General features: G+C 34.4%; 1 protein-coding gene and 1 long non-coding RNA gene across 2 annotated transcripts in view; one reads left to right on the top strand and one right to left on the bottom strand.

Moving 5' to 3' along the window:
- The window catches only part of LOC134237978 (general transcription factor 3C polypeptide 1-like), a gene marked incomplete at its 3' end in the record, with an annotated part of 55,705 nt that extends 34,468 nt beyond the window's left edge, over positions 1–21,237 (bottom strand). The window contains exons 1-5 of the mRNA XM_062720110.1: positions 21,168–21,237; positions 17,019–17,224; positions 16,513–16,670; positions 16,163–16,294; positions 15,265–15,385 (exon numbers count right to left, since the gene is read on the bottom strand). Coding sequence (XP_062576094.1) covers positions 15,265–15,385; positions 16,163–16,294; positions 16,513–16,670; positions 17,019–17,224; positions 21,168–21,225 — 675 coding nt within the window. The remainder of the gene's footprint in view (positions 1–15,264; positions 15,386–16,162; positions 16,295–16,512; positions 16,671–17,018; positions 17,225–21,167) is intronic.
- Positions 6,791–11,337, top strand: LOC134237981 (uncharacterized). Its single transcript, XR_009985914.1, has 3 exons — positions 6,791–6,808; positions 7,016–7,144; positions 11,153–11,337. It is a non-coding gene; the product is annotated as an uncharacterized LOC134237981 (long non-coding RNA).
- Positions 21,238–22,978: the final 1,741 nt, after the last annotated feature.

Below are 22,978 nucleotides of genomic sequence, written 5' to 3'. Positions count from 1 at the left end.
AAGTATTGTTTGTTTTAATAAATTCATTTAAGATTAAGTCAGGCCCAGCACTTTTACCATTTTTTAGCTTTAAAATGCTTTGTTTAATTTCATCTTGAGTAAACAAAAAGTCTAATGGATTTGGTTCAGTATTTAGTTCAGTAAATTTGTATTTTGAGCTTTCTTCATCAGCATATTGTATGTTCAGTAGCGATTTGTAATGATCAACGAATTCTGAAATTCCAATTGCTTCTGCATTAGTTTTCTTTGATTTATTTTCTTTTATCTTATTCCAAAATTTATTAGAGTTTTGTGGTGAAAGCGAGTTTATTTCTTCTGCTATACTATTGTAAAAAGTTGATTTAAGATTTTTCCTTAATTTATTATAATTTTTTCTACAGTTTGTGAAGGCATGTTTTAGTTCACAGTTGTTTGGATATTTGTGTACTTTCTTTCCTAAATTTCTAACTTCTTTTCGTAAAAGTAGACAATCTGTATTCATCCATTTTGGTTTTTGTTTATTTTTTCTAATTGATTTTGTAAATTTTGCAGGTTTAAATGGAACACTTTTATTTGCTGCATTAATTATAATATTTGACAGTTTATCGACAAGATCATTTGAATCATATGTGTTATCATCATATATTTCATCTAGTAAATTATTCAACATAAGTATTTGATTTTTTGTTTCTTCCTCATTAATAGCTTCTACATATTGGTTTTTACAAGTGCTTGACCAGAGGTATTTCCCCTTTAAAGAGTGTATTTTATATTTTTCCTTACAAAACAGGTCCATGTTCATATGTACACTTGCAGTTATAAGACAATGATCTGATATTTCTGTTGGAGGTAATACATTGAAATGTTCGATCTTATGGTACAACTGACTTGATGCCAACATATAGTCAACAGTGCTTGAACCATTAGAATTAAAAAATGTGAAATAGCCAAGTGAGTCACCAAGAAATCTTCCATTCAGGATAGATAATCTATATGTTTTGCAAATATCAGTGAGTAGATGTCCGTGTAAATTTGATGTCTTATCGAGTTGGTTTCTGCTCACTGAAATGTCAGGCTCATATATGTTTTCTGGCAGAGGGCAATCCAAAAATGTATCATTTAGTGTGTCATGTTGTATAAAGTCTTGAAGCCCCCCAGTGCGAGCATTAAAGTCTCCACAAATAAAAATCTCTCCTTTACTTCTGTAGTTTGCAATTTCATTTTCTAAATTAGAAAATATTTCTTCGGATTTAGCTTTATTTATATATGGTTTTATATAACAGAAACAAAAATAATATGAATCACTATTCTGCTGTGAATTTGTGTTTTGAATGTTAGTTTCCAGCCAAATGCTATTTTCACTTTGAAATACTTTTTTAAAGTGTTTGTATATTGTAGGTTTTATATATATATGTAATCCACCTGATGGTCTACCCCTTTTCTTTATCTTTTTTGAGTTCAAAACAAATGGTGGAGAAAATCCTGGAAGATTTCTTGTTGAATCCTTAAGCATTGTTTCAGCTAAACAAACAATATCATATTTTGTACACAAGTTTTGTAAAAGATCATCATTTAACTTTTCATCACTGAGGCCATGCACATTCCAGTACACAATATTTAGTGATGTCATTTCAAAATTATTAAGAAAAATCAATCTAACATTCTGACAGTGACATAAAAAATATATAAAAGGCAGATACGTGTACATGTATCATATTTACAACAACTATTTAAACACAACCAAGAATATACTTAAGTAGTCATCTATTCTACTTCAATTTAACAACACACAACCTGAGGAAAAGAAAAAATAATAATAATATACATGTAATAAAGGAGTATTATGGCATAGATTGTGACTAGATTGGATGACTGGTTCATGTATCATACTGATCTTTCATGTATCTATAAGATTTTTAGCAACTGTTCAAGAAGCTCTTTCATCTGAGATTCCTTTGATGTTTGTTCTTCAACGTTTTGGCTCCGCGGTTTTTTTTGTAGTTGATGATTATTTTGGTGGAATCGTTCTTTAGTGTATTGGTACTGTTGCCATTCATGGTTCGCCTGCCATTGGTTAAAGTGGTGATGTTGTTTTCTCTGTTGATAATGACTTTGACTATTTTGGTGATGTTCTCCTTTGTGGTACAGATGATTTTGCGATTCAGGCCTTTGGTATTGGCTGTATGGCTTCATACCCAAATGTGGATTAAGGTGATGTTTTATCATGATGACCAGATTTTTTCTTCCTACATTACTAAAATGCACTCCATCCCTTGTGTAGTTTTGAGGGTTTTCCGGTGATATTTTGTTCATTTTGATGAAGTTTACACCATTTTCCTCGCATAATTCCCTTAGTTTCCTGTTGGTCTCTGCAACTTTTTGGTTGTATGGACTGTCTCCGCATCTTTCAAATATGGGTAAAATGTGAAAGACACAATTTTTTGGATTTTTCATGATCATTTCTTTAAATTTGCCTGAGACTTCTTCTGGGTTTTCATTGGACAGGTCATTACATCCAACTCCTATGACCAAGTGTTTGGAAGATGTTACATTCTGAATGTGTTCCATTGCTCCCTTAATGTTCTTTTTCCCTGCGCCTAGTACCGTTATCCTTAAATCTTTGTTCTTGTACATCCATTTTGGGTCTAACCATTTTCCATGGGAGTCCATGATGATTTCGATGGGCAGATCTTGTTTGTTTAATGGTGTTTCACATGGTAAATCTGACCTTGTTTGGTGCATTGCATCTGATTCTTCAACATCAGGTGAGAGGGCTTCATATCTATTGGCAGTTGGAATTAAACATTTAACACTTGTATTGGTATTCTCTTCCAACAACACATTCACTTCTGAATCATTGAATTTCTCTTCAATTTTCTTTTCCTTCCGTTGCTCTTTTTTAACATTTTCTTCCTCGGCTTCTTTGAACCTGCTCATTTCTTCTCTGAGTTCCTTGATTTCATCTTCCTTTTTCTTCATTTCTGCCAGTAAATGGTTTACTTTACTTTCTAGTTCTTTATTTCTTGATTGTAATACACTTTGATTTACTTCGTTCTCTTGGTTCTTTTTCTGCATGGTTTCTTCTAATTTGTTTATTTTTTCTATAAGATTGTTATTCGACGCATCAATCTTTTTGTCGAGGGTGCTAAACCTTGAACAAAAATGTGTTTCTATGCTTTGTAAGTGATTTGGTGAGTGATTTGGTAAGCGTGCAGTATTTGGCGAGACAATTCTCGGAGTAGAAAATGCTTTCTCGTTATTACAAATAAATGATTGAAACTGGTCATACTCGGCGGACACATCAAGTAAGTTTTTTACTTTTGTCTCAGAGCTGTCTTGTGTGGACATATTTTCCACAACAGATTTTAGGTGTGGAAATTCCTCATCTACCCAATGGAGGTAGTTGTTTCCCTGCACGGTGATCAAGTGGGTAGAAAAGTATACATTGATAGTGATGATTTTTTCCATCTCTTCGCCATTTATGTCAACAGATGACAATCTAACCATGACTTCATCTATTAATTCATCACTTCCCTCCTTCAAACGATCAGTCCACTCACATTTGAATTCTTTTCTTTTGCCAAATTGGTAGTGATATCTGTAAGCTAAACATTTTAGCCAGCTCATTAAACGGTTTTTGTCTTGTATCCTGAAGGACACCATTTTTGCGTTTGGTTTGTATAGGTTTTTGTCTATACGTTCTAGTTCAGCATGAGCTGCTTTTCCAGTAGGCAATTTTGGCGAATCTGGAAATTGATAATGTGCCGTATTTAGGACTGAGTTCCAATAAAAAGAGTTCATGATCACGTCTTGGTCCGCTTTGTTGACTTTACTGAAAACCGCCATTTTTGCCGCCGATATGTACTAATTTTGTTTCGTCGTTTTCTCAATTATTTTGGGTAATTTGGGCCGTATAGTCAGATTTTTTTATTTATACGTATAAGTTATTCTATCTTCTGCTACATTTTAGATATTGTCACTGTCATCATATCAGTTAATTTTACATTTTTTTGAGTATTATTTACCACAAATTTTTTGGCGTGTTTCTTCTCGGAATCCCGATCCCGAAATACAGAAATACAGAAATAATCCATGAAAGAGAACTCAAAATAGAATTAGGAGAATACAAGGCTACACTAACACAGACAGCATTATCCAGTTTGACAGATAAAGTCTCCTATCTATCTATGACAGAGTTATTAGACAAAGCCAAAGTGATAGCCACCATTCCTACTGGAGTTAAACCTCTCTGGCAAGTGGCCTGTGTAGGAACAGATGAAGCCTGGGTTAGTGGTTCTGACACAGTTTTAAGACGTGTTGACATACATGGGTCTGTACAGGAATCTGTTACCACCACATATCAATGTCCTGATGGCATCTCAGTGACCACAAAGGGAGAACTGATATACAGTGATTATTACAGAAAAACAGTGAATGTAGTCAGAGGTGGGAAGATAAAGGTACCATGTGGCTGGACACCATGCAGACTATGCTGTACAGGATCAGGAGACATTCTGGTCAGTGTCAAAAGGGAAAAACAAAACAAAATACTACGTTATCAGGGGAAAATACTGAAACAGGAAATTTATAGAGATGAACAGGGGAATAAAATTTTTAAAGAAGGTATTAATACACTATACCAAGCAGAGAACAACAATGGAGACATTTGTGTTTCTGATCTCAATGCTGACATTGTGATTGTGGTGGACAAGGCAGGAAGAGTCCGATTCCGATACGATGGTACACCAGCCAGAAAAGAGAAGAAATTTAGTCCAAGACATTTAGTGACAGACTCCCATTGCCATATTATTGTGGCAGATTATAACAATGCCTGTCTACATATCCTAGATCAGGATGGACAGTTCCTGGGATGTGTAGACAATTATGGATTAGATACACCTTGTGGACTGAGTGTGGACAGTGAAGGAAGGCTGTGGTTAGGATTTTTTGGTTCAGGAGAAATTAAAGTGATTCAGTACATGAAATAAACATAGACTGTGTTGTAAATATCAGATAATGGCAGAGGTTTTTTGTGAACTTCAAATAAATAGAAATGAATAGGAATAAATTCATATCTGAAGACTAATTTATCTGAAACAGATAATAAATACCTTCACATACATTTTTGCAGCCAGAGTATGAATTCAATAATAAAAGCTTTTAATGAACATAGTCAATATTTGAAGATAATGTTTGAAAAAAAGAGCATGTAAAGAATTACTCAATGTAGGAGTTTAAAAATGGCATCAGTGGAGGTGGCCGCTTGAGCAGGGGGTCCGTGCTCTAAAGCCTATAAGTCAGTCCATAGTGGATTATTTAATATGTGATTGTTGTATGACTGCTGTATAACCACCTTGGTGTTATTTTCTGCCTTTTTGTGATAAAATTCAAGGGTCAATTTGTTAAAACAAGAAATCTGTGAGCCAATGCTCACTAGTAATACCCCCGCTCTGATGTAAATAAGCACTATCATGCTAATATACACAAGTTCAATTACAGGCAGATGCACAGAAAAATATGAAGTTGACACCAGATTCATATCAAAAGTAATTCCACCATATGGCATGCCTAAACAAAGAGTGTAATAAAATTTGAAGCATCCGCTCTGAATAGCTAATGAGAAAACTGCTACGAAAATTTTTTATTTGTGAAACAGACAGACGCACAGACAAACAGGAAGTTGATATCCAATTTTAAAAAAAAAATGTATCCCAACATATGGCATGCCTCAGAGAAGATTGTGTTAAAATTTCAAGCATCTACAATGAGTAGTTGCAGAGAAAACTGCGACGAAAATTTGTTATGTATGAAACAGACAGATGCACAGACCAACAGGAAGTTGACATCGGATTTGAACGAAAATGTATCCCACCATAAGGCATGCCTCAGAGAAGATTGTGTTAAAATTTCAAGCATATACAATGAGTAGTTGCTGAGTAAACTGCGACAAAAATTAGTTATGTATGAAACAGACAAACGCACAGACAAACAGGACGTCGACATCAGATTTGTGCGAAAATGTATCCCACCATATGGCATGTCTCGGAGAAGATTGTGTTAAAATTTCAAGCATTTACAATGAGTTGTTGCTGAGTAAACTGCAACGAAAATTAGTTATGTATGAAACAGACAAACGCACAGACAAACAGGACGTCGACATCAGATTTGTGCGAAAATGTATCCCACCATATGGCATGTCTCAGAGAAGATTGTGTTAAAATTTCAAGCATCTACGATGAGCAGTTGCTGAGAAAACTGCGACGAAAATTTGTGATGTGTGAAACTGACAGACGCACAGACAAACAGGAAGTCGACATCAGATTTGTGCGAAAATGTATCCCAACATATGGCATGTCTCAGAGAAGAATATGTTAAAATTTCAAGCATCTAGGATGAGTAGTTGCTGAGAAAACAGCGACGAAAATTTGTTTCGGACGGACACACAGACAGCTGTTCTTACGAGAGGTACATTGTGGGGTAAAATTAACGTATTTTCCAGCAGTGTGGGGTTTTTTGGGTACTGTGGGGTTAACCCCATAATGAAGAGGTCTAATTACGTTCAAAATTACTCTATGAGGTCGAAAAACCTAAAATTAGATTTAACCTCACAAAGACTTTGTCCAAATTTTGGACATGTCCTTAGCCCAAAACGCTCAGACATTCAGAAATCTGCTGTTTAGAGGAGTTCGGTAATTGAATCGAGGAGTTCCGAATACCTGAGCATGCGCATATATTTAAAACTAACTGCGCATGCGCAGATTACGGAAGTAGCTGTGTTTGGACACTTTGTATTAGCAGTGAGGAAATTCGGACACAAAAAGCAAATGCAGTAAGTCTTACTATTTTGTTGCACTACATTGAAAAAAAGCTTTGTAAATTGTTTGACATGCTTCATACGTACATTATGCAGTTGTAGAATTTATTTAAAGTCAAGGAAAGGAAATCTGTAGTCCACATAAACACATACCTATTGAAAACGGGCTTTTCTGAAAAAAAAAATTATAATGAATGCACTGATAGTTCTTTTTTTAATCAGAGGTCTGCAATGAAAATCGACCGATACCCGGGGGTCGGGCTAGTGGTTTTCTGCATGAAGGTCGCCCCGTTGGCCAGTAAAAAAAGATAATATTATTTATACACATGCAATACATGCAAAGCACACCTGGTACGTATTTTCACTCGTTTTTTGCTATAAAAATCCAAAACATTTAAATTTTCCATATAACATGCTCCAACTGTCAATAAATCTCCATAATTTAATCCGTATTTGAGTACTACTTGGCTTATTTACTTCAAAAAACGATCGTGTTTTTTCTTAATTCGAATTTTCTCTATATCTATGGTAAATACATGCAGATATCTCATAACATAAATACATGTGATTCTTCCGACGGGAGACAAAATCTCTGGATTTTTCACGCCTGTTCCGCCCCTCCCGATTAATTTTTAAATCTTCCGTGTTTAAATTTTTTCAAATTGAATATTTTTGGCTTTAATTTTATCCTGTTTCGTAGTATAATTGCTCTCTCTCTCTCTCTCTCTCTCTCTCTCTCTCTCTCTCTCTCTCTCTCTTTGAATTCATTCTAGATACATACCAATTGTTTATCTACTCTTCACACATTTGTTTACATGTACTTGTAATCGTACCTTAATCTATAGAGAGAAAATCAGAATGGAAAAATGGAATTAACAATGTCACTGCAATAAATTTTCACAGCAAGTAGGCTTTGTAGGAATCAACATGGGGTTGTATAATTAGGTTGTAAAATTTAGTGGTATATCAATTTGATAAATGACAATCAATGTTTATAAATGAGTGCAGGACATTTTAATCAGTTGTTAAAATACCCATTATGTCACATTTTTTTCACATTCGCTTGTGTAATTATGTGCCCGATAATAAAATTCACCTATTAAAGAAATTAAACAAATTACCTTTAGATACGTATATAAAATTATATAACTCTGTTTGTGTTAATGGAAAAAATATAATTGTCATGTAAGATCAATTTGTACTTATTTTTCAAGATCGACGATTGAAAATTTAAAAGAATTAAATCACAATTAATAGTTTTTCCATAGCTAAACTTAAAGAAATTCAAGCTTAAAGCTACATTTTGTAATTTACAATATTAATTCATCATTACTTTGAATATTTACAGTGAGAGTATGTGACTTAGCTAATACAGGGCTATCAGTATTTTCACACCTGTTAGATTTTGATTCCGTGTAGAAGCTCTAATTGCAATTTTTGTCAAAACAAATGTTTTGTATAGCATGATTATCTCGTGAATTTCACTATCAGGAGACGATCGATAGGGATTAGTTACGCTTTACTGCACTTGACACCTGTGTTGTGTAGGATGATTTTAAACTGCGTAAATACAAATCTTTGGTCAATTGAATAATTTTTTGTGTGTGTCTGCATGTTAGATAGAAATTCTGACAGCTTTATAAAAATAATATTAAAAATTTACCAGACTCTAAAAGCTTCAGCAAACTAGTTGATCGAGGATTAATTGAAGGGGGGGGGGTTACACTGCTGATCATTACCTGAACATATGATAGTGAAGTTTTTAAATGGATTTTATTGACACTTACTAAAATAAATTTTCATACTTTTAATTCACCATTAAACTGTCTTTTAATTAAAGCTTGTGTATTTTTTCTGATTAAAAAAATAGATAGTAGTAAGGCACATGTATTTCTTCTTGAATGATACTGTAATTCAATTATCATATATTTGAATGTAACAAAAGAACACTCTGAGTTCCCGAAACTAGTCAAAAATATGTCGGACAATTGTCTTGTAAATATTCAAAATTCACCGGACAGTTGTAAAATTTACCTGACATTAATTTTTTGTATGTAAATTTAACATATTATAGGATTGGAAATTGTGTCGATATAATAAATAATATGTGTAAATAAAAAGATGGCAAATGCAGATTAAAAAAAAAAATGATTAAAATATTTTCTATAAGGCCTGTGTATGCAGGATTTGACGTCGCCGACGGCGTGTGATGACCAACGCTTAATTCATCGTATAAAATTATTATGTCCTTTCTGACAGATTTTTAAAAATTTTTTTTAAAATAAAATCTGCAACATGACAACTCTTGGTTGATTGTTTGGAATTAGTGGGAAATATATGTTGTTTTCCAGGCTTTTTTCTTTTGGATTTAGGATTTTGGTATTTTATGTGCCAGGAAAAATATTACGTAAATATCAAACTCGTTTTAAAAAGCCTGGAAAACGTCCGATATTTCTGACTAGTTAAAATTTATTATATAACCTCCACACAGTTAAAAATATGTACTAATGATATAAAGATATGCAAATTTATCATGAAAATGATGATTTAAGTGAATTTGTTGTCGTTTTACTACATTCAAGTCAGTCCGCTATTTTTAGAAAAGGGGAAAAACGCGCATGTATTTTAAATGCTATCAAATACATTTAAAAAATCCAGAAGTTGGTATAATATTATCATGCTAATAGATTAAATTATAGAGAAAATAATAAATGGTAACAAATTGTCTGTAATCAAGCAGAAATAGCAGGCAACTCTTGCATCCCTGCAAATTCGTCCTTCAAAACGAAAGTAGATTGTCACATTTTTTTACTGTTAGAACTACAGAGTGCATATATTTATCAGAGGGAAAATATTTGTTTGACAGTGTTTTTAAAACTGTTTTTCCGCCCAGACTTATGGAAATTATTATTTTAATATGTAGCTTTTTATAGTAGACAATTTTACACATTTTATTTAAACAAGATCTGGCGCGCCCCTGACGTTTTTTTCATTCCTTTAGTTTTGCATTTGTTTATTGTCAGGACAATTGAATTAAATGATTTTGTTAAGATTATATGTAAACGTTATACAGTCTGTAAAAAAAAAACCATCAGACATTTTGACCGATAAAATTAAGATTTTACCGGTCCCATTCAAAGTTTACGGGGATCCCTAGTGGACCGGTGCGTTTCGGGAACTCTGAACACTTATGAATGTATGAAGTTTAACTGTTTTGTAGGAACAGAAACATCAGTGGCGTAGCTAGGCTGAAAATGAAGTGCATGCTCCAATTTGCAAGGGTCTGGGGGCCGCCCTGAGGCCCCGAGTGGGTCCAGGGCAAAGCCCTGATGGGGGCCCAGGGGGCGAAGCCCCCGGAAGCTCCTGGATTCTGACGATTTAAACACTCATAAAATCATAAAAGAAAGTGAAGAAAATACATATCTTGACAACGTTTTACCATTATAAATAAACCCAAGGAGCAATTATAATTGTACAGAGACGATTTAAAAAAAAAAATCTTAATTTTTAAGTAATAAAGGACATGCTATCGTAGATTGGCTAGTATAAAAATTTTCGGCGATGTTTTTTATCCGCAAAAATTACGAAAAAAAAGAATATTACATAAGGTAATAAATAAAATTAAAGTGGCTCAGAACAATCTACTTATTAATTCATCTTATAAAATAAATATTTTTGTAAATTCAACCCTAAAACTTAATTTCATTTGAGAAAATGAAATGCTCAATTTTTTACGGTAGCTGCCATAATGGTTTTCGAACTTACAGTGTCAGTGACTTTATTTTTTTTTTAAGTAGTAAAACTACGCAAGTGTACATGTAAAGAAAATTAGAAGAAACATAACTTTTGATACTACAGTTATAATTTAATTTGTACATGACTGAGAAGGAGTCAAGTCATAGAGTCTCATTATCTTTTTTTTCAAAATGATGTGCATGCTCGAGCATACAAGCATACATGGTAGCTACGCCACTGAACATGCACAAAACCTTAAAAATTTGGAATTCTTTAATTTGATATTTTTTAAATAAGCATGGATTAATATATATATACACACATACAAAGGTTTTGTGAAATTGACATGTTTAATTAAATCAACTGTAGTGGTTATTGCTGTTTATTTATTGACCGACTGGCTACTTCTTTGGCAAACTGGAATAAGAGGCCACCTGTCTAGTTTCTGGACTTCCCAAAGCTTAAAACAAGTTTGACTGTACTTTTTCACCTTTTACCAATATAAGAAAGTAGTTCACAGTACATGACAACTATGCTATAAATAAATTTCGATGAATTTTAATTAGTAACTCGGAATTTTTGTGTGTGTTATAAATAAACATTTGCTTCTGTATTCCTTTGTAGAGTTCAGATACCACTGAAAGTGAACATCAGTGGAACTTTGATGATCTAGGCCACTCTATTGTTGCAGCAACACCAGCAGGCGTTGGACATTCATAAAGTTGAAAGAACAAACCTATGACTTGAACACACAATTTGTGATCTGAATATAGTTCACAAATTTAAGGAAAGCAACTATTAAAGACATCCAGATCATTCAATGATTAGTACATGTTATAAGTGCCCATAAAATCAAGACACCAATATTATTTTAAAATAAATTAAACCATTACCTTTAAAAAAAATCAACATTATCATTAAAGAATATATTTGACTGTTGTTTTTTTTTTGACAGGTATACATGAAGTATGAGTTAAAGACTTTTCAGAAGAACAAGCACAATCCCGATTCATTTTTGCCATTGCCTTCTCCAAACGGCGACATTCAGGACCTGACTTACTTTTCAGAAAAAGAAGATGAATCGATTTTTGAAAGTTAATCTAAAAAGATAACATTTACATGGGTCGTGGATTTGAATTACATTTTCTTGATGGGCAACTAGTTTCAAGTATTTGGATGTCTATTCTCAAGTTACTGCAAACCTTAAATTAACTTCTTGATTATTAGTTAAATGTGAGACCGTGTTAACTTGAAGTAATCATTTTTTGAATTGAGCTATGTAATCTCTGATTACTTATGTTTATGAGTAGTGTTCAGCTTTAAGACAAAAGGATCTTTTATGAACATTGCATTCGGCATGGCGAATTTCTATACATTAACAGTCATAGTTTTCGTCTTTTTTAATTAGCGATCTCATTTTAAATGTGAGAAATAATTATTAAACTGAAATGTACATTTATGTTGTTTGATTTTAATTTTTTGAAAATTATAAATCAATTGCATGTTGGTTTTTTTTTATTTTATTTTAGGGGATGGGAGTGGGGGTGCAGCTCTAAGTTTGAGTATATTTTCCAAAAGGATGTACATCGTTATTTTTGTTTTAACATCAATTTTAAAATGCAAAATGATGAGATATTAGACTACACTTTTTTTCTTAAAACTTCATTTTAATTAATATATTTTGTTTAAAATAAGTAGCAATAACATGCAAGTTTTAGAGTTATTTGACAACTCACTATATACTTGGTTTTTTTTTACATCTATGAAGATTGTCTCAAATTTTGAGGTTTTTTTTCTGTGTTCTACATTTATTGACATGTTTCTTATCTGTGTTCAACTTGTCGAGTAACTGAAAAGTTTGATTAAATTTTTTTTTAAAAATCAGGATCATCTCTTTTATTTATTATTATTAATTTACAATGAAATTATGTATGCTTTTGATGCATAATGTACACTTCAAATTCATGCACCAGCAGATTCAAAGGAAAAATTATCATTAGAAATAAGCAGTAAAGATAAAGAGATTATCCAATTTAAAATAGTTTGAAAAATATTTAAAACAAATTTTCGAGTATGTTATCAAAATAGGAAAAAGTATTATGAATATTGTTTGGTATTTTTAATAGTAAAAAAAAGGATATGACGTACTGGCAATCGCATCATCTCACTCAGGGTCTTTCCTTCAGAGTTTGGAAAAACAACCTCGAATGTATTAACATCACCTGATGTTAAATGTTTTGCTTTTCTTGTTTTTTTCAAATATAGGATAGAGGAATTAAGAAGTCCCTTTTATAGTATATTTTATGTAATATCATAGCATTGAATAAAGTTAAACTCCATATTCCACAGATAAAAGGTCTTCATGCATTTATTTCGAAGATCATGAAAGGGGGGGGGGGGTTGTTGCCATGGCGTCTAACTAATACATTCGAGGTCGTTTGTCAGCTAGTCAGAAAGGCTCGAGAAGTTGCGATTGAACATAGTGGGGGTACTTGTTCTTTTATTACCAGTCCCTGGTAGAGTTTTTGATATTAGAACATACTTGGGGTTTTCAAACACTTAAATTCATATGGTTACTGGTATCTGTTACATGAGAACACAGCGGGGTTGTTTGTTTAACACTCTGAGGTTACTAAGATGTCTGATATTTTCTATCAGAACATATTGTGGTTCTTGTCTAACACTTTGTGGGGTTAATGTTATCTTTTATCTATATAAGAACATAATGGGGTTGTTACACGTTATGGGGTTAGTGTTGTCTATTATCTTTATGAGAGTACATAGTGGGGTTGTTGTCCTAACACTTTATGGGGTTAGTGTTGCCTACTATCTTTATGAGAGTACATAGTGGGGTTGCTATCCAAACACTTTATGGGGTTAATGTTGTCTGTTATCTTTATGAGAGTACATTGTGGGGTTGCTGTCCAAACACTTTATGGGGTTAGTGTTGTCTATTATCTTTATAAGAGTACTTAGTGGGGTTGTTGTCCTAACACTTTATGGAGTTAGTGTTGTCTATTATCTTTATGAGAGTACATAGTGGGGTTGCTGTCCAAACGCTTAATGGGGTTAGTGTTGTCTATTATCTTTATGAGAGTACATAGTGGGGTTGCTGTCCAAACACTTTATGGGGTTAGTGTTGCCTACTATCTTTATGAGAGTACATAGTGGGGTTGCTATCCAAACACTTTATGGGGTTAATGTTGTCTGTTATCTTTATGAGAGTACATTGTGGGGTTGCTGTCCAAACACTTTATGGGGTTAGTGTTGTCTATTATCTTTATAAGAGTACTTAGTGGGGTTGTTGTCCTAACACTTTATGGGGTTAGTGTTGTCTATTATCTTTATGAGAGTACATAGTGGGGTTGCTGTCCAAACGCTTAATGGGGTTAGTGTTGTCTATTATCTTTATGAAAGTACATAGTGGGGTTGCTGTCCAAACACTTTATGGGGTTAGTGTTGTCTGTTATCTTTATGATAGTACATAGTGGGGTTGCTGTCCAAACACTTTATGGGGTTAGTGTTGTCTGTTATCTTTATGAGAGTACATAGTGGGGTTGCTGTCCAAACACTTTATGGGGTTAGTGTTGTCTATTATCTTTATGAGAGTACATAGTGGGGTTGCTGTCCAAACACTTTATGGGGTTAGTGTTGTCTATTATCTTTATAACAGTACATAGTGGGGTTGCTGACCAAACACTTTATGGGGTTAGTGTTGTCTATTATCTTTATGAGAGTACATAGTGGGGTTGCTGTCCAAACACTTTATGGGGTTAGTGTTGTCTATTATCTTTATGAGAGTACATAGTGGGGTTGCTGTCCAAACGCTTAATGGGGTTAGTGTTGTCTATTATCTTTTTAAGGGTACATACTGGGGTTGTTTGTCTTATAATTTATGGGGTTAGTGTTGTCTGTTATATCTATATAGCATAGTGGGGTTGTTTGTTTAACACTTCTGGGATATTCTTGTCTATCATCTTCATGTGAAAACATGATGGGTTAATTTACTTTGATGCAACAGTTATCCTCAAATAAAAACATTTTTTTGCATTGTTACTGCTATGCAGTTGTTGAAAAATGTTATTGCTATATCCGTTCTAAGTTCTTCTGATAAACAGTAACAATTTTAAGTATTAGTTGCCTGTGAAGTTGACTTGATATTAAATAATTAATTTTTAACCCCACAAACATAGATCTTTAACCCCACAAATATAGACCTTTAACCCCACAATATACCATTTGTTTGAATTCCTAATGAAACCTCTCAAGTCACCACTCTACTATTAATAACCCCACAAAGCAAAATTATAACCCCGCACCTTCCGTAAAATGCACAATGTACCTCTCAACTGTATAGCTGGACAGACGGACGGACAGACAGACGGACAGACACACAAGGGTAAAACAGTATACCCCCCTCTCCTTCGGAGCGGGGGTATAACAACATAACTGATTGTAATATCTGCAGCGTTTATAGAAGGATTAAAACAATTATCTACTTGGATTTATAATAAATAAACTTCATAATTATGCTAAACTTGACAACAGTTAATAACATAATTTTCTCTCAGTTTCCTTGCAGTCTTATGTGATACTGATCCATCTTCTACATGTTTTATGGCTATGCCTGCTGTCCAATTTATTTATGTGTTAGTACATGATAAAATATGTTCAAATCAAATCATAAACCTTACGTTGTCTGTTAAATCCAACTTCTCACAAAATGTTTGTCTGACCTGTTTTTTGAGTATGCCTAGTTTGATGAGTCGCAGCGAGTGGTAAAACATGGACTTGGGTTGGATGTTAAAGACCTGTAGACTGGATTCACCAACAGACAATTCCCCTGCCCTCCGAGACCTGTCAATCAAAATATTGCGAATGATAGTTATATATATATATATCAGTGTTTTACCATATAGCTTCCTGACTAATGATATACAATTGAACTTCAGTAACTTGAACTCCAACATCGAACAATACCATGGATATGTCGAAGTGAGTTTGAAGTTCCAACCACTTATTCTTTGAGTATTTTACCATGGATGAGTAAAATGATAATCAGTATGCAAAATTTCAGTATGCCCCACTTTTGATAAGACTTACTTTTTTAGGTAAAAATTTCATCCCCTATATTGTTGCTCTGGCCCTTGGGGGTCATTATTTGATTAATTTAGAATCTTCAGTTCAATTGGGAGCTTCCATATTTGTTTCACCTTTTCTGGCCCATTGGTGTTGAACAGAAAAATTTCTAATTCAAAGTACATCTTTGATCCCCTACCCTGTCATGATCTATAGAATGGCAAAATGTCAGGTACAGATCAATTACAACCGACGTTAAAGGGATCACTCTAAGGGGAAACAAAAACTAACCATCTCAGTAATGAGAAAATGGCTGAAAACAGGGGTGAGCAAGGAGAAATAGGTGCAAGAGACAATGGCTAAAATAAACTGCAAAAAAAAAATATTATCACAGAAAAGCAGTAAATCTTGTCCAGGAAAAGAAGGATTTTTTCATAGAAAAGTTTTGTCTCGTTGGGGAAAAGTGAAACTGCATGCCTTCCAAGTTCCAAATGCACTGAACATAAACACCTGTACACACCTGTTTTGTATACAGAGTTTGACACATTTCCCTACCTGCCAATCCTCTCCAGTACACAGAAGCCAATGTCTGCCATGTTATACAGACTACTGGGGTCCAGCTCTTCACCACACAAAGCAGTCAGTCTCTGCTCCTGAGAGCCCACAATCACCAGACTGTTACCATATCTGATAATATAAATAAATCTATCTGACAAATACCTTAGCAAAACAGCTTTGATGGTTCTTTTAAATCTTAGGCCTCTTTCATCTCAGTTAAAAAAGTCTTAACATGTTTATAATACATGTACTTTCTTACATTCCTAATCAACATTCAACAACCTAATTTTGTTAACCTTGATAAGAGAAACCTTATTCTTTGGTACATGTATACAATATAATCTGACCTCTCCTCCGCCTCTTTCACAGTTGGTCTAGCTTGAGAATCATCGTTTGGTTTTATTTCCATGGTAACACATTGTCTACTATAATACGTAGAACAGGAGCCAATCACAGAGCCCTCAGTCTTGATGATTTTGATTGGATACAAGTCTTCTCCCACATCCTGTAAAATGATTTGTTAACTGTCAATGATTTTGATTGGATACAAGTCTTCTATATCCTGTAAAATGAATTGATAACTATTAATGATTTGGATTGTACACAAGTTTTCTACATCCTGTAAAATTGTTATTGTTAACTGATATTGTGGTGTTTTATATATCATATAATAAAACTTTCAAAATCCACTGTAACTCCTGATTCCTAAATCTTACAAAATTAATTGTAAATTTTGATTTCTAGCTCTACTTATAAATTTTAAACTTCACTGTAACTCCTGATCCCTAGCTTTACTTATAGTCTCATGAAATCCACCATAACTCCTGAATCCTGGCGCTATTTATGAACTTACAAAATCCACTGTAACTCCTGAGTCTGGGTCAATTTGGATTGGCTGCTTTGCGGTAAGGATTCCCCGGGGAGTTTCCAGTTTGTAGAACTCCAGATCCGGGATGGACAGCAAACAGGACCACAGGAATTCCCTACTCTTCTCATCCAGCCTCATTTTGAAGTTAACCCGGTTTTCCAGTCTTACCCATAATGCTTGCAGAGTAATGCCTATAAAACAAGAGGTTAACAGGTAACTATGATCAACGGAGTTTCAATGGCTCTGCTGTTCTTCAGCAGCTTTTTTGAATTTCTTTATATTAAATATTATTTATGTTTTAGACATTGATCCCCTTTTGTTGCTCTACCTCGTGCATGGGTCATGATTTTAACAAAATATCAGTTGACTTATCAGGTCTTTGTTGTTCTTGAAGTGTTTTTTACAGGATTTTTACCCCGCATCCCTATGCAAGACTTTGATCACTCACTGTGGACCTACTAATCCAAGGGGTTCATGATTTAAACAAACTTGTTTCTTTCACATGTTCACAGTACCTAGAGATTTTTACATATTATTTATGACCAATCATGGCTTTGATGTTTTTTGAGAAGAAAACTTTCCTACCTACTTTACTACTTATTTAGCTATCACCATACTTTGTCAGTAATTCTCACCCTGGTGGTCAAGATTTGAACAAACTCAAATGAACACTATCTATATGTCAGTGCTTCCCAAATGAGTTGGCATACCTATCAATTTCTACCAAAATTCTCAGTATAAATATTCAAACGACAAATGTGTTTATAGCAAGGAGTGAAGGTTTTCAAATGCAAGTCAAACTTCAAAGGTCAAGTTCAAAAGGTCAAAATAGTTAGTATCCCAAGGAAGGTCTTAATTGTCACAAGGAAATACAACTGTGAAATATGAAAGTCCTAGTTCCCACTGTTCACAAGTTATGTCCAAAATTAATTTTTTTTCAAAAAGTGGGTCAAACTCTAATATGGGGGTCATAAGGTCAAAAATATTCATACCCAATGAAAGGTCTGGTCAAAATAAATAAACAGGTGAAGCATGAAAGCCCTAGCACTAACTGTACAAAAGTTATGGACAAGGTAAGAATTTTTTTTTTGTAAAATTGGGTCAAGGTCAAGATGTCAAAGAAGAAGGTACAGTTTCAGCTTTATTGTGCCCAAAAAATTTAAAGTTCTTTAAAAGGTATGAAATTGGCTTTAACAATAGTTGAGTAGATGAAAATGATAATTCATTAAAGAATATGGCATGAAGGAGGACCTTTCTGGAAATACATGTATAACATCATAAATTTGGTACATTTCTACGTTTACATGCAGAAAAGTCTCAAAATGACTCATTTCTGTGCTTATTTTCCTTTAGAAAATAGTGTCTGCCACCGTCATCCACTTTAATTTTTGGATATATTACGTAAACTGCTATGAAAAATCACAAATCTCAAAATCTTTCTGGGCAATGGTGGCAGATTATGTTTTCTTAAAGAAAATTCAACTGAAAATTGATGTCTTCTGCAACTTTTTAAGAAAATACAAAAAAATGCACAAGTTAATGATGTCAAAGTTGTAGGGAAGGTTAAGAGTTTTGCAGACAACAGAATAGGGCAGAAACCATATATCCCCAAATCTTCCACTATGGGGAGCATAAAAACTAAACTTCAGTATAAGGTGTATTTGTGAAAGTTGTTCATACTCAAAGGCAAGTCTTGTCACAAGGACAAATGATGAAATATGAAAGCCTTTCTTCTTACTGTTCAAAAGTTATATGGCCAAGGTTAAAATAAGGTTTTTTAAGTGATGGTAAAACTCTAAGGTCAAGGTCAAATGGTTAATATTATTTATACCCACTAAAATACTTTGTCAACAATGAAGGTCCTAGCAACAACTGTTCAAAAATTATGTTCAAGATATAAGTGTTGTAACTTTTTGTAAAATTTGTAAACAGACAGATGGAAAGACGACCAAAAATAATATACATATACCTCCAAAATCTTTGATTATTTGGGGGAAGGTAGTTTTTGCCCTGACTGTCTGTTTCTCCACAAAAACTTTAACCATGACCATAACTTTTGAGTGGGTGGGGCTATGGCTTTCATATTTCACAGGTGTATTTCTTGTGACAAGTCCTTTCTTAGGGGAAAACTAAATTTGACCTTGACCTTTGATCCACTTTTACCAAAAATTTTAGAACTTTACCCTAGGACATTACTTTTGAATAGTTGTTGCTAGGGCTTTCATATTTGGTACATGAATTCACTGTGACAAGACCTTTCAATGGGTATAAAACAATTCTGACCTTGACTTTTTAGTCTGACCTACTTTAAAAAAAAAAATAACCTTGATCAAAAAGTTTTTAACCGTTAGTTCTAGTGCTTTCAAATTTCACAAGTATGTTCCTTGTGACAAGACCTTTTTCAGGCTACACCAATTTTGACCTCTTGACCTTGGAGTACATGTATGGTCCATTTTCACTTAAAAATCCACAAAGTTTAACCTTGACCAACCTTTTCAACAGTTGGTGTAGGGGCTTTTATACTTCATATGTATATTCATTAAGACTAAACTGTTTAATGGGAATAAACATATTTGACCTTTTGATATTGACCTTGAGTACGACCTACTTTTAAAAGAACTATAATCTTGTCCATAACTTTTGAACTCTTAGAACTAGGACTTTTGTATTTCAGAGGTGTATTTCTTGTGACAAAACTTTGGATGCCAATAATTTTGACCTTTAGACCTTGACCTTGGAGTTTGACTTGTATTTGAGTGCCTTTAACTCTTGCTTTAAGTGCTATACATCATAAGCATCAATTTTTTAACAAATACATGTTGTTTATTTACTGAAAATTTTAGTAAAACATGGTAAAATGGATAGGTATGCCAGTTCTGGGGTGCTTCCACATAAATATGATTGATTATGTACCTATGCTGTTCTTGAGAAGATTTTTATCCCCTCACAACAGTTTCAGCACTCTGGAGGGAATATAGTAACGTGTTTGTGTGCAAGTGGGTTGTCTGTCCTTTGCAAAATGTGACATAATTTGCAAAAGGATCAATAGCCAGTGCTGTCTTGATTGGTAGATTTGCTTTTTGCTGGGAGGATGACCTACTCTACAGCCCTTGTTCCTCTTATATTCCTATGTTAATCTTTAGTAATTTTAAAAATATGACTGTAGTCACTACAGTTTACAACATTATCATGAATACTGTCTTCTCCCTTTAACATGATTGAGGGCCCTGTGCCTAATAGAAAAGGAATAGCTCACGCTGAACGGTAGCTGCAATAATGTAGCCCTCTCCCTTTTTTTTTTTTTTTTTTTTTTTTGGGAGAGGGCTACAACTCCTTAGGATCTCCATAATGGTGCAGCTGCGGGAGTGATTTGCTCCCGCACGGATTTTGGCTCAAATTAACAGTAAATGGCTATTTTATTAACATTTCTTACCTTGACTCCAAATAAGTAGTCATCCAAGACGTAAACCAATGTGAAAATATACAGAACGATCCCTATATCGCTTATTTTTCGTGTATGTCAACATCACAACTCGAATCTATCCGCCATGTTTACTGACCTTGATAGATTGTATTTTGGGACAGCCAATGAGAATTTAGGTTCTATAGGAGCGGATCTTTTTGGAATTCCCTTATTTTAAACATAAATATCGCTGCTTGCATAAAAATAACACTTAAAATGGTTTTATATACCTATGTTTTTGTGACGAAATTAAGCACATACATTTATAAACACCGATAATTGCTTTATTCAGTTGTTCTAAATTTCAAGCGAAAGTCTCATTACGTCACGCGTGAACTGTCATGGCTGCTGAAGTAAACTACCAGGAAACATGCAGAGTTATTTTACAAGTTTTTCGCATCTAACGGGGTCTACTGTTGACAATGAATAAAAAATTCGTCTAATTAGAAGTAAGTTGAATGTAAAAATAATTTATTTTGCCTGCAGTCGCTCCTATTAAAAAAAAATATTTGCACCATTACGGAGATGCGATGGAATTGTAGCCCTCTCCAGAAAACATCAGATTAAAAAAAATCGGAGAGGGCTACATTATTGCAGCTAGCTGAACGGGGGAGAATTGACTTTAAATTTCAAAATCAAGACATCATGTTAAATCAGACTTATAGGATTACCATCCAGTCCCTCCAATGCAACCTCCTCCGTTAGGATAGCTCTGTAATCTGTGTCCATTGTTCTAATAATAAACTCCACCCCACTCCACCAGACCTGCATCAGAAACATACTGTTAGGTTACATCACATTTCTAAATCAAAAAGCAATTACTTCAAGATTGAATATTTAACATAAAAGCACAAATTTCAGAGGTAAAAAAAAATGTGTGAAAATTCATCTCTTCATTTGATATACTGATCATCTCTTCATTTGATATACTGATAAACAGATAAATAAGCCTAGATAACTTTTAACTAAATCAACATTTTCAATGAATTTTGAGTAATGGCGAAGTTTATATAGACTGAAACTGAATTTAAAATTAAAATGACAGGAAAAAATTAAAATGAATTGAAGAAAAATGTAATTGAAAAAAAAAATTAGAAGAAGATGACAACATTCGCCGCAAGTCAGAGTCGAACTTGTGATCTCCGATCCGAGGGGTCCATCCCCACGTGTTTTTGTTTACAGTCCGAATATCCTAGGTCAGCAAAACCTAAATAAAACTCAAACTTTAACACATATTGTTCAATATCCACATATTTTGTTGACAAAAACAAGAATAAACACCTGTTTTTCTAGTGAAATAGAAACGAATATCCTTGCTCAAATATGTCTACCGCCATTTCTCCATATTTACATCACTTTGTTAGAGGAGTTCCGAAAGAAAGCTTAGATTGCGCGCCAAAATTCAAAACTTCTGTACATCTTCTTCCTGTTGGACTGTGTCATGGATTGATTGAATTGTCTTGTAGATGAGGCAATCGTCTGCAAATAATTTTACATTTGATGTTACCACCTCCGGAGATCATTGATGTAGGCAAGAGGGACCCATAACTGTGCCTTGAGGTACTCCAGAGTTCACATCTAAATCACAATTTCGTCTAGAAAATGTAAATATGTCTACTTGGTAGACCTCATTTTTACCCTACAAAATCTCTACACAGGAGCTTCTGGGGGCTTCGCCCCCTGGGCCCCCACCAGGGCTTTGCCCTGGACCCACAGGGGGCCTCAAGGCGGCCCCCAGACCCCTTGCCTACTTTTGGCGCCCCCTCTAACTTTAATTCCTGGATGCGCGCCTGGCCTTGACGAAATTCAGTAAGATGACATCAATCTGCATAGGCGTAGTCACAGGGGGGGGGGGGGGGGGGGGGGGGGGGCACTATAGCCCCCCCCCCCCCCACTTTCAGATCGGGGGGGGCAAGAGTTTGTCTGTGCCCCCCCCCCCCCACTTTTTAATGAAGAACAAAATCACAGCTATTTTTCCCCAACATTACCTTTACTATAGGGACACACACACACACACACACACACACATACGTGTTTGGACTTCGATCTGGGGACCCTGCCAAAAAATCTTAAAATGGGGACTAAGCGATTTCGTGGCAGAATTGGTATTGTTTAACTTATTTTACCCCGTCAGTATCCTGGAATAAGTAAATAGACTGAGTCTTTGAGCTAGAATGATATATTCATAAATTTAGAAAATGGGGACCCGGAAGTGCCAATATGGGGACCTCTGTGTAAATGTAGGGGACCCAACTTCTCATAAGCTTACAGAATTGGGGACCTTTACTCAGTCCCTCATACACAAAGAACAGAAATGGGGACATATTTGTAAATTTAAGTTTTGAAGATGGTTGGACATGTTTATTTATTTATTTATTCCGGCGCGGATTCAGGGATTTCTCAATGTGGGAAAGGGTTATCCTTAGTCCAAAAATTTTCAATCCAGAAATTCCTTAATGAGCAATAACAAATGAGAATAAAA

The sequence above is a fragment of the Saccostrea cucullata genome, unplaced genomic scaffold (genome assembly GCF_032062105.1).
Source record: "Saccostrea cucullata isolate Sc308-1 unplaced genomic scaffold, CSIRO_AGI_Scuc_v1 ctg3036, whole genome shotgun sequence".
Taxonomy (NCBI): Eukaryota; Metazoa; Mollusca; class Bivalvia; order Ostreida; family Ostreidae; genus Saccostrea; species Saccostrea cuccullata.
The sequence above is the reverse complement of the archived record's forward strand: the minus strand, read 5'-3'. Positions and strand labels throughout refer to the sequence as shown.